Source organism: Saprolegnia diclina (assembly GCF_000281045.1).
Source record: "Saprolegnia diclina VS20 unplaced genomic scaffold supercont1.25, whole genome shotgun sequence".
Taxonomy (NCBI): domain Eukaryota; phylum Oomycota; class Saprolegniomycetes; order Saprolegniales; family Saprolegniaceae; genus Saprolegnia; species Saprolegnia diclina.
In genome coordinates, this window is record NW_008246092.1 from 594710 (window position 1) to 606866 (window position 12157).

The window sequence follows — 12157 nt, forward strand, 5'->3', positions numbered from 1 at the left end:
TGCAACGGGAAAACACTACTTGCATACTAGTAGGGTCTATTCGGCGCCAAGCACCCACTTTTCGACAAACTCATCTCTTAAACTTGCCTTTGGACGGCCGCGACCTGATTTGTTGGCTCGGTTGATATTATCAACAGAGCCAAGTACGTACCTCGCGGAGACGGAGCGCATCTTGAGTGCAACGGCAATGGTTGGGGCATGTGGGCCCGAGCAGGCCTTGCTGTTGATGTCACGAGCAGGCGCAACCGACGCAGGCAGCGAGGTATGTGTGCAGCCAGCGAATCCGAGGACTCGGAAGAGATATGGCAGGCGCGAGAGGGATTTAGCGCTTCGAATACAGCGTGTGGTATACAAATTTTAGCACTGTTTGATTGCAGTGCAGTGACTCTACCGACACCATGCAGAGCGGGAGTTGGAAACCAAAGAGCCAAGTAGGAAACGTGAGGGCAGAAGCGATGTCGCGACCTTGAGGACGGTGTGTATGAGCGGGATAACGCCACCGTTTACATCTAACTCAATCCTATCAGCTGTCTCAATGCCACTTCTTCGTGAGCACAGCAGTCTTCACACCGCCCTTCGCAGCTTCCAGATACCGATCGCTTTCGAAATCGAAGCTCCTTGCAGCTAAAGAAGACGGCCGTGCACCCGTGAAATCTGGGTTTCACTCAACTATCCTTAGCCATACGGCAATTGTCAACGTCCCCATGTGGCACTTGACGCCAGGGCCAACTTGACTCTCGGCGCGCTCAATGGCTCGCCAAGAGCCAATCAGAAAAGAGACCAATGCTGATTGGTCAACAAAGGCCCAATCCGATTTGCACGTCATCCAGGAAGATACCGTACCGGTAACTGCGCAGTGGTGTGAGCTTTGTGAGGCAGCTCCAATCGACGTATATGCAAGCGGCGAGTCAACTGTTCAGCATCGCCTTCAACGAATAGATCAGTGCTTATTCGCCAAACAAAACGAGGTGGCGGTCGAGAGGCTCACACTTCAATTTGCTTCGTCTCCAACATGGCCTTCCACGCCATCTCAACGCCGACGCAACATGTGCAGTTGCACCTAGATGCTAAGCCCGCGCCGCCCAAGTTTGCGCTCGTCCCGCACATCATTGCGGGGCTGCTCATGCTCTACTCCATCTTTGCCATCACGGTGATCTACACGCCCATGACGGCGCCCATCACGACGTCGTTCATCAACCCGCTCTGGGACATCAACCCCAAGGTCAAAAACTCTGGCCACTCGGAGATGGTCAACTACACGTACCTCTTCTTCGCCGTGATTTTGCCGCTCTTTGTCACCTTCTTGATCGTCCGTTTGGCCACTCGAGGCGCGACGTTCCCGGTGCCGGCGCTCTCGCACATGCTCCAGCGCAAGCCGCGCCTCTTGTGGTCGCTCGTGAGCTACGGCGAGGTCCTCTTCTTGCTTCTCGTCGTCGTCGGCAACGTCGTCTTCTTCTACTACTTTTACAGCCCGCGCATCAAGCCCACGACCAAGACGCAGGCCAAGATCGAAACCGCGGCCAAGACGCTCGGCTTCTCGACCGTGTACAACATGGTGTTCCTTGCGCTGCCCGCGTCGCGCCACTGCTTTTGGATGGAGTGGCTCGGTATTCCGTACGCCCATGGTGTCAAGTACCACCGCTGGCTCGGTATTGTGACCATCTTCTGCGCGGCCGTGCACACGGCGTTCTACGTCCAAGTGTTTATCGCTGACAACGAGTCGCTCATGCTGCTGCCGTGCTTCAACTGCAACGTGGCTAAGGAAGGCAAGATGAACTGGATCAACACCTTTGGCTGGATCGCGTTCCTGAGCATGTTTGTCATGGGCCTCACGTCGATCCCGTACGTGCGCCGCCACTACTACAAGGTGTTTTACTACACGCACTTTCTCTTCATTCCCGCCACGGCCTTTGCGATCATGCACTACGCCAACATTGCCATCTGGCTCTTCGCCACCATCGTGCTCTACATTGGCAACCGCATGCTCTCGTCTGCGACCATCCAAGCGCCGGTCGTCATCCAGAAGGCCGCCGCGCACCCGCACGAAGTGACCGAGTTGACGTTCGAGTGTGCTACGTCGTACCAAGCCGGCGACGTTGTCTACCTCAAGGTGCCGTCGGTGTCCAAGACGCAGTGGCACCCGTTCAGCGTTGCGTCGACGCCGCTGCACACGCCTGGCTCGCTCACGGTGTACATCAAGACGCTCGGTCAGTGGTCTGGTCAAGTGCACGAATACATTCGTCAGTGCACGGCTTCCGGTGTCGACCCCGTCGTGTACATGGATGGTGGCTACGTCTCGCCCGCACTCGTTCCAGCGTCGTATGAAAAAGTGGTCTTCATCGGCGGCGGCATCGGCGTCACCCCGCTCATGGCCCAGATCATGCACATTCTGCACACGGCGCCGTCGCAGGAAGTCCATTTGGTTTGGCACGTGCGCGACCTCCGCATGATGACGCAGTTCCAGCAGTGGTTCCACGAAACGACGGGTCTCTCGTCCAACTTGCGCCTCCACCTCTTTGTGACCAAGTCTTCGCCGCCCGCGGAAACGGCGGTCGCCAAGCAAGTGTACGACCTCAAGAGCTCCCATGTGGCGCCGCGACCGTACGCCAACGTCTCGACGTTGCGCCAGGTGCTCTTGTTTGTCGCTGCGTTCTTTGGCGCCGGCACGCTCCTCCTCGCGGTTCACTATGGCAACAAGATTACGAGCATCGACCCGTCGTACTGGCCGCTGCAGCGCTTCGTCGAGTTTGTGGCGATGGTGGTCGGGTCGTACTGGGCGTACATTGTGGTTTTGATCAAGCCGTACAAGCCCATGCCGGTGGCCAAGACGCCGTTTGACGACGTGCCCAAGGAGCCAATGATGTCGGACGAGGCGTTCATCGAGCGCTACAGCGTCCAGCAAGGCCGCATGGACTGGTCGCGCTTCTTCTCGAGCCTCGTCGACGGCACGACCACGAGCTGGACGTCGCCGGCGATCGGCGTCTACGTCTCGGGCCCCAAGACGCTCTCGCGTGCGATCGATGAGCAAGCGCACTCGACGCGCTTTGCCGTGCACCACGAAGAATTTGAAATGTAAAGTGTTCCAGTTGTCTTGCTCGCAGTAACTGGACCATAATATGAGCAATGGTTTGTATATTCATTACTTATCCTGTCCTTGTGTGCCGTCAAGCCGTTGAGGGACAAGACTAGCTTGTAGGGTTCGGAGGTTTATCCGCAGCTACATCCGTGGGAAGACTCTGTCGAGCAGAACAAACTGCGTGGTTAAGCTGTCGCCACCCTCATTTCATGGCTGGGCGTGGCGGCAGTTTATTTACGTAGTGCTTGTGCTTTGGCACTTGTTGTCGAACGCTCCTAGTCAATCCAGATAATGGTAAGCATATTTCTACCAAGTCGATCCTCATGCATGTCGTTCTCAGCGGCGCCGGCGCTCGGAGGCCCCTCCTGCTTGAAACGAGTGGCAGGAGTACCACCGACGTAAAACTCCCACTGGCGCACATTGTTCCGCCTTGATGTTTTCGATTGATGCCGCCGGAATGATCAATGACCGAGAGGCTTGGCCCAGGACATTTCGTTGGATTGCCCGACGGAGGACATGGCTTTTCAACATACGCCGCCACAAAGTCTTGCGACGCCACGAGAGTTGCCTCGAGCGACTAGAACGCGGTGGCACCACGACGGCACTGTCGCCCACAAGCCGTTGTCGTACCGCGAGCAATTCTTCTATCGGAACCACACCACCACGTCGGCTCCGACTCGTCATATTTGCCACACAGGATGCATGGATGTTTGCCATCAGCCAATCAGAACATTGAAGCGTGATGATGGGGCGTTTCTTGGCCGATTAAACCGTGGACTAGTGGTAACCAGGCAGAAATGGGGATAGGGTATGTCGCTAGTAACCGATAACGCGCTTGGGTTTATATGTGCGACGCTACGCGGACGCGGTGGCCATCAATTTAGTCGACCGGCAATGGCAGTGGCTCTTCACGCGACCTGTAGCGTCTGCTCCCTACGCACATGGTCTTTCATGCGGACGACTGCGCCTGCCCATGCGGCAGTCAGCCGAGTGGTCGCAGAACGGTTTCACGAAGGGCAGTTTTTACCCTACCCCAAGGTGACTTGCCTGGAGCAGCCAATCGGACGCTCGAAACACGATGATTGGATGCGTCTCAACCAATCCCTGGGTCGCATTGGTGGCCAAGATTTGTGGCGCGCCAAAACGAAGCCTCCACACCACACCCCGGGACGACAGAGTGTTTGGTAGATTTGCGACCACGACATCCATTCAAACACGACGGGTGGCTTTTCTCTATCGCCAGCCGCGCGGGTCGGTGGTCTCGCCGTGCTCAGCTGCGAATATTCCTCCATTTTGGCCTCATGCTCGGCAGTGTTGTGCAGGGATGATCCTTTGCAGGTGTCCTCTGTCACCGCCTTCGAGTGATGGTCAGAGCCGCAATGCGTGCGGCTTCCTACCTCGCCCAATGGGACTCGAGGCTGCCTCCTGGTTCACCCGTGATTGGGTGACACGATTCCCGTGGACTGCAGCCATCGGGAAAATGAAGTAATAACAGGCTTTCTTTTGCTTCCTTGTCAGTGCATTGTCAAGGAGCGGTCTGCAGCGTCGGCCCTTCGAACCCGACGACACATCAATAAATTTTTCGAACCCGACGACACATCAGGCTGTAAGAAATCCTAGCCACGCAGTGTGCTGTACCGTGGCACGGTCTGAGATGTGTGGGGTAGGATGCAAATATGAAAGTGATATTGTTCGTTATATAGGCTAGACCAGTGGTAATATGTGCAAAGTATGTAGTTCTGTTGGTCTAGAACGATAGCCGCTGTGTGATTTCTAACACCCCCCGTAAGGTCGACCTTCTTGGACAAGTCGAGCATGACCTTGGATCGCGCGGCGGCGTACACATGTACTTGCTCGAGCGCGTTGTTGAGCGATTCGGCGGGAAGTGCCTTCGTGAAGCAGTCGGCCGGCATGTCGCCCGTCTTGCAGTACTGGGCCTTGATGCAGCCGGACTTGATGGCTTCGCGTACAAAGTGGTAGCGGATGTCGATGTGCTTGGAGCGGTTGTTGACCGTGGGCTGCTCCATCGTCTGAAGCGCGCTTTGGTTGTCGCACCAGAGGTTGACAGTGGTCGTCTTGGGCACGAGCTTGACCTGCGCGAGGAGTGCCTTGATCCAGATGGCTTCTTGGGTCGCGATACTGGCGGCCACGTACTCGGCCTCCATGGTCGAGAGGGCCACCGACGACTGCTGCTTGGAGAACCAGTGGACGGGCGCACCGTTGATCTTGACGATGCAGCCAGACGTCGAGCGTCTGTTGGCCTTGTCACCAGCCCAGTCGGCGTCCGAGAAGACGTCGAGCGAGAGCGGGCCGCGGCCCTGCGTCGGGGCAAGCTGGAGGCCGTGCGTGCGAGTCGCCTTGAGGTAGCGCAAGATGCGCCGCAGTTGACGGCCGCGGTGCTCGTTGGGCGCGTTGAGGTGCCGCGCCATCAAGTTCGTCGCGTACGCAATGTCGGGGCGAGTGCAGCTAGACAGCCACAACAGAGAACCTACGATTTCGCGCATCTCCGTCGCGGACATGTCGCACGGGCCGCCTTCGTCGAAGATCTTGTGGTCCAGCGCAAGTGGCGTCGACTGCGGGTGGCAGTCGGACATCTTGTGCTTGGCGAGCAACTCGTCGATGAGGTACGTCTGCTCGAGGAACATGCCGGACTTGGAGCGGTGGACGTTGATGCCGAGGCAGCGCTTGATCGGGCCGAGCGTCTTGATGTTGAACTTGCTCTTGAGCGTGGAGAGAACCTTGTCGAAAGCGGCGGCGTCTTGCGAGACCGCGATGACGTCGTCGACGTAGAGGCCGATCATGGTGAGGCGCCCGGCCGTCCACATGTAGTAGAGGCACGGGTGCACGGGCGCCGTCGAAACCTTGGAAAGCTGTGGGTACTCGAGCGTCATGTCGTTGTTGAGCTGCAAACCTTGAGCGTTCTTGGACAGCAGAGTGCGCACGTTCTGCACGTGGCGCGACGTCACGATGCGGTGCAGGTCCGAGACCCACACGTCGCATGCTTTGGTCTCCGTCTTGACGCCGAGGGTGCGACCGACGACACCGCGTATCTTGATGCCCTTCTTCTTCGGCTCGATGGCCCATCGGTGGGCAACGTTGCTGTAGTCGGACGGTCGAGAGGCAAGCTTCGACGTACCGTTGTTGACGGGGCTGTCGTCGCCGCTCTTCATCGTCGCGATCTTGGGCGTCGTGAGCGCGAGCGCGGCACGTCCGTCTTTCTTCTTGAGGAGGCGCGCCGCTTGTCGTCTTGATGAGACCGTGGTGCACGTCGAGCGTCCGGGCGTCGTGTCTTCCTTGTACTGTAGGACTTGAGCGTCCGTTAGTAGTGGCGGACTCGCTGGTTGAGCTTGGTGCGACGCCTCTTCATGGTATAGGCCAGCGGCATCTTGAGCCTGAATGATGTAGCGGCCGGTCATGGTGGGATCGCCATCGAATAGCATGCGGCACAGGCGCTCGCTCGTGCCGTTGGACGCGCGGTTGTCAAGCTTGGACGCGTAGTACGAGTCGGGTGTAAACGAGCTTGTCGACGGTCGGGTAGACTCGAGACGTTGCTCGTCGTAGCGTCGCCGTTCGGGACGGTGCTCGGCAGAGCGGCTCTTCATCAGGTGGCTCTCTTCCAGGCGGCTTGCCTTCTCGTGGCGCTCTTCCTGGCGGTACTCTTCCTGGCGGCTCTCGCTCTGGGACTCGTCATCTCGGTGGCTCGCATCTTGATGGCTCTCATCTTGGTCTTCCTTGTCATCTTGGCATGCGTCGGTGGGACGCTGGTCGTTCTCGTACTGGCCGTGTCGATACGCGTGGTCCTGGCTCTTGTCGTTTTGGAGCCAGTCGTCGTCACGCTGTTCAGCCTAGCGCTCATGGTCGCGGCCTTGGCTATCGCGACACTCGTCGTCCTCGGCGGGCTGGACGGCGTGGCTGGTCATGCAGTCGTCCTTGTGGTACCGCCGCTTGTCGCGCCGCTCTTCGTGCTGGCGCGCGTCGTCCTGTTCGATCGAATCGTTGCGGCACTTGTTGCCGTGCTTGGCGTCATCCTGGCACGTCGCGTCATCGCGCGTGTTGTCTTCCAGATCTTGGTCGTCCTGGCGCGGATCATCGTCATCGCGCTGGTCGTCGTCGCCGGCTTGGTTGTCCTGGTGCGGATCATCGTCATCGCGCTGTTCAACCTGGCGGTCATCGTCGCGACATTGGCCGTCGTGACACTCGTCGTCCTCGACGGGTTGGACAGCATGAATGCGCACGCAGTTGACGTGGCAATGCTCATGGTCCCACCGCTCGTCTTCCCGCTTGGCGCAGCGCTCGTCGCAGCGCTTGGCGTGCGGGCGCGCATAGTCTAACTTGGGCGGAATGTGGCGGCACTGGGCGTCGCACTTGTCGTCGTCCTGACACTTGGCGTCGTCGCGCGGGTCTTCTTCGCGCGGATCACCATGGCGTCGGACTCGAGGGTGCGCGTCGTCCTTGCCTACGTCGCGCTCGCGTTGTGCGCACAGTCTCGCAACGCCGTTGGACGCGTCGTCCTCGCGCGCTGCGTCATGGCGTACGGCATACTCACGCTCGTCGTCCTGGCGTACGGCAGAATCTCGTGGCGCGTCGTGGCGGCGCTCGTTGCGCGGCTGGCGCTTCGGTCGGAGGCCGTAAGCGAAACCTGATCCCGTAACGGCGACAAGGTGCTGCACGAGCTCGTCCAGCATGGCGGGATCGTTGCGCCGGCGTTCGTCAATGTGGCCAGCGAGCAACGTCGTGTGCTCGGGGCACGCGTAGCTGCAAAAGATGTCGAGGACGGTGCTGCTCGGAATGCGCGCGATACGCTGAAGGTAGCGCATGTAATGAGCGTGCAAGGCCCACGTATCGCCGTAGCGCTTGGCCTTGCGCATGAGGGCCAAAACTTGGTCGTCCTCGAGCTTCGGCGCGTAGTGCTCGGTGATGCGGAGGGCGAGGTCGCGGTAGCCGTAGTTCGGGGTAGCGGCCATCCACGCGGCCTCGTTCGCGCGCACCCAATCGGCGGGCTCGGGGCCGAGACACATCTTGAGTGCTTGGTACTTGTGCTCGTCCGTCCAGGTCGTGCAGTGGAAGAACTCGTCGCTGCGCACTGCAGTGTTAAACCGGACCATGTAGTCGGCGAAAAGTGAACCGAGACCGGGGTACATTGCCTCGCCGGTAAACTTGTCCAGGCGAAAGCTCTCGAGGTTCGGCGACTGATTGCAGGCCATGACACCGTAGCCACCCTGAGGACTCGAGAAAAGGTACGCGCTGTACTTGCGCGGGTGGTCGTGTCGAGGTGAGGCGGTGTCGACCTCGATCGTATGTACGCGCAGCTTGTTGAGGTCAGTGACTCTCGCGGCTGCGGCGTTGACCTGGGACTCCTCGCGGGGCGAGAGCGTGAGCTTCTTCACTAGCGTCAGAGTCTTGGTCTTGCTCTTGGTTGAAGGGTCTTGAGGGAGGCGCCCGGTCGTAGACGTCGGACGCGCTCGACCAGCGGTCGACTTCGAAAACTCAAGAGAGAGGGGCCCAATCGTCAGCGGGCTGCAGTCAGTAGCGACGGCCTCGCTTCGTTGGGTGCTGGCTTGATCTGGCAAGCCAAGCGTGGGGCTCTGCGTGGAGTTGCCCAATAGGACGCGCTGCAGTGGTCTGGAGCGGTCGACTAAACAGTCACCCGGGGCTGCACCCGTGTCTTCGCGCACGCAACTTGGGCGGCGCGTCCGGGGCAGGCGCTCGTCGGGGACGGGCTTGTGGACGAGGGGCTCGGCGCACGTCTTGTGCGGGCAACGCAACGTCTTCATCAAGCCAAGAGACTTCGTGCCATGCGGCACAGCTCCTGCGGGCATTTCTCTTGGGCTCATAACCTGTAAGAAATCCTAGCCACGCAGTGTGCTGTACCGTGGCACGGTCTGAGATGTGTGGGGTAGAATGCAAAGATGAAAGTGATATTGTTCGTTATATAGGCTAGACCAGTGGTAATATGTGCAAAGTATGTAGTTCTGTTGGTCGGTCTAGAACGATAGCCGCTGTGTGATTTCTAACACAGGCAGCGCGCATCGTGCAGCATGGCTTCATTCCCCGATTTCCATGCGATCGCAACGCCCAAGCCAAACGAAGCGCTCCATAGCAACCCGGATGCCGACGAGATCGCCCCGACGCCTTTGAAGATCAAGGTCGCGCTTGCGGCGCACTGGGCCGTGAGCGTCATCATGGTCTACACCGTCTTCGACACTTGGTACACATGGAGAAACCTAATCGTCGTGAGCTTGTCCATATATATATATGAACGTGTTTCGCGTTATCTTCATAGTTACACAAAGACTTCGCATACGTAGAGACTAGCAATCTCCTTCTTCTTAATTCGCTCGCCGGTCCGTGGCTGCGCAGGCGGCGGCGCGGGGGCTCGTCTGGCTCTTCTGTCGTCGCCCTACGACGCTTGTGGCCGCGGGTGAGGCCCGTGAGCTTGTCCATACAGACTAAATTCTTATTTCCCGCCAAAATGCGTGCGGCGTTGTGTTATGCGTGGTCATCCCATTTTCAATCAAAATAATGTGTCATAATACTTCTATATGTACCGGTATACACGTGTACCGTGCTGACGTTGTTGTTGAAGTGGGTCTTCTATTAAAATAGATACGTAAATCTACGCTAAATAAAATTGTCGGACTTTCTTCGTTGTGTAGGCGCTGGTGATGATCTTGATCTAGGCCGGCGGCGGCAGGAGCGCGATCCGCGGGACAAGGTGCTGGCGCGGCCACTCGTGTTGAGCGAGGAGCCGTAGAGGTGACATAGAGCCATCTGCCCTGGGTTTTGAACGAGGCTGTGGTGCAAGTGCATTTGAGCGACACGCGCCGCATTGACGGCAATCGTCCATGGGCTTTGCAGTGGGAGGTCGGCGCGAAAGACGCGATCGTTGCGGACGCGCCAGACGTTGAACCAGACGCAGGCGCGGAGCACTGGCCAGAGGTAAGCTTAGCGGAACGCGGCTCGGTGCATGTTGGAGGCCGTCTTCGGCGTCGAGTAGAGGTAGCCCGAGAGTGTTGTCGGCAAGACTACACCCAAGGGGGCCGTGACCACGTTATCAAGAAAAAATGAATTATGGATTAGGTGCATACTACTAGAAGTAGAATTCGGCATCTCGACATGATCGCATATCAAGACCTACATTTCAAACTCTTCGTGGTGCAGATCAAAGCGCGATGCGTGCGTCTCGGCTTCGATCGCGCGCAAGAGCGTCTTGGGACCCGAGACAAACACGCCGATCGACGCACTTGCTGCCGTGGTGTCCTCGAGACCCGCAAAGAAGCGCGACCAGTCCATGCGACCCTGCTGTACGTTGTAGCGCTCGACGAACGCGTCAGTCGACATGGTCGGCTCCTTGGGATACTCGTCGACCTGCGACCGCGCGACCGGCACCGGGGTGTACGGCTTGACCAAGACGACGACATAGGCCCAGTAGGCGCCAACGACGATCGCGAGAAACTCCACCAAGCGCTGCAGCGGCCAGTACGACGGGTTGGCGGTCGTGATCTTGTTGTTGTAGTGCACCGCGACAAAGAGCGAGCCAGCGCCAAAGAACGCTGCGACAAACAAGAGCACTTGGCGCAGCGTCGACACATTGGCGTACGGCCGCGGCGCCACAGTCGAGCTCTTGAGGTCAAACACGTGGTTGCGGCTCGCAAGCTCGGACGCCGGCGACGTCTCAGTCACAAACAGATGCAAGTGCAAGTGCGACGAGAGACTCGTGGCTTCGTGGAACCACTGCTGGAACTGGGCCATCATGCGCGCATCGCGCACGTGCCAGACCAAATGGACGTCCTGCCACGACTGCGCGTGCAGCGTGTGCATGACCTGGCCGAGCAACGGGGTGACGCCGATGCCGCCGCCGACAAAGATCACCTTTTCGTACGACGCCGAGACGAGTGCGGGCGCGACGTACCCGCCATCCATGTACACGACGGGGTCGCTACCGGAAGCCGTGCACTGACGGACGTATTCGTGCACCTGGCCAGACCACTGGCCTCGCGACTTGATGTACACCGTGAGCGAGCCCGGCGTATGGAGCGGCGTCGACGCAACGCTGAACGGGTGCCACTGCGTCTTGGAGACCGACGGCACCTTGAGGTAGACAACGTCGCCAGCGTGGTACGACGTCGCACATTCAAAAGTCAGCTCGGTCACGTCGTGCGGGTGCGCGGCCGCCTTCTGGACAACGACCGGCGCCTGAATCGTGGCCGACGACATCATGCGGTTGCCAATGTAGAGCACGATCGTGGCGAAGAGGTAGATGGCAATGTTGGCGTAGTGCATGATCGCAAAGGCCGTGGCGGGAATGAAGAGAAAGTGCGTGTAGTAAAACACCTTGTAGTAGTGACGGCGCACGTACGGGAGCGACGTGAGGCCCATGACGACCATGCACAAGAACGCGATCCAGCCAAAGGTGTTGATCCAGTTCATCTTGCCTTCCTTGGCCACGTTGCAGTTGAAGCACGGCAGCAGCGTCATCGCGTCATTGGCAGCCACATACACTTGGATGGAGAAGGCCGTGTGCAGCGTCGCGCAGAGAATGGTCGCGACACCGAGCCAGCGGTGGTACTTGACGGCGTGCGAAAATGGGATACCGAGCCACTCCATCCAAAAGCAGTGGCGCGACGCGGGCAGCGCGAGGAACACCATGTTGTACATGGCCGAATATCCGAGCGCTTTGGCAGCGAGTGTGATCTTCTCCTGGGTCTTGCTGCCGGCCTTGACGCGTGTGCTGTAGTAGTAGTAGAAGAAGATGATGTTGCCGACAGCGACAACGAGCAAGAAGAGGATCTCGCCGTAGCTCACGAGTGACCCGAAGATGCGCGGCTTGCGCTTGAGCAGGTGCGAAACACCCGGGACCGGGAACGACGCGCCTTTGCTCACGAGACGCACGAGCAAGAAGGCCACAACGACCGGGAGGATCACACCAAAGAAGAAGTACGACGCAGTGACCATTTCGGGACGACCCGAGTTCTTGACTTTGGGGTTGATGTTCCAGAGCGGGTTCAAGAACGTCGTCGTGACCGGCGCCACCATCGGCGTAGAGATCACCGTGATCGAAAAGACCGAGAAGGCCAAGAG

At 58.7% G+C, this 12157-nt stretch overlaps 3 protein-coding genes across 3 annotated transcripts; 1 reads left to right on the top strand and 2 right to left on the bottom strand.

The window, feature by feature from the left end:
* Positions 1–1011: 1011 nt before the first annotated feature.
* On the top strand, positions 1012–3139 carry SDRG_08445 (hypothetical protein; the record flags this gene model as incomplete). Its single annotated transcript, XM_008614333.1, has 1 exon — positions 1012–3139. A coding segment is annotated over one exon (2065 nt), but the record flags the coding sequence as incomplete, so codon positions are not given.
* A 3782-nt stretch (positions 3140–6921) lies between these two features.
* SDRG_08446 (hypothetical protein) lies at positions 6922–8976 on the bottom strand (the record flags this gene model as incomplete). Its single annotated transcript, XM_008614334.1, has 1 exon — positions 6922–8976. Exon 1 carries the CDS (start codon positions 8908–8910, stop codon positions 6922–6924), a length of 1989 nt encoding a protein of 662 aa, XP_008612556.1. The 5' UTR covers positions 8911–8976.
* Positions 8977–10063: 1087 nt separating this feature from the next.
* Positions 10064–12157, bottom strand: SDRG_08447 (hypothetical protein). The gene has a single exon (XM_008614335.1). The coding sequence runs from the start codon at positions 12110–12112 to the stop codon at positions 10211–10213; it is 1902 nt and encodes a 633-aa protein (XP_008612557.1). The 5' UTR covers positions 12113–12157; the 3' UTR covers positions 10064–10210.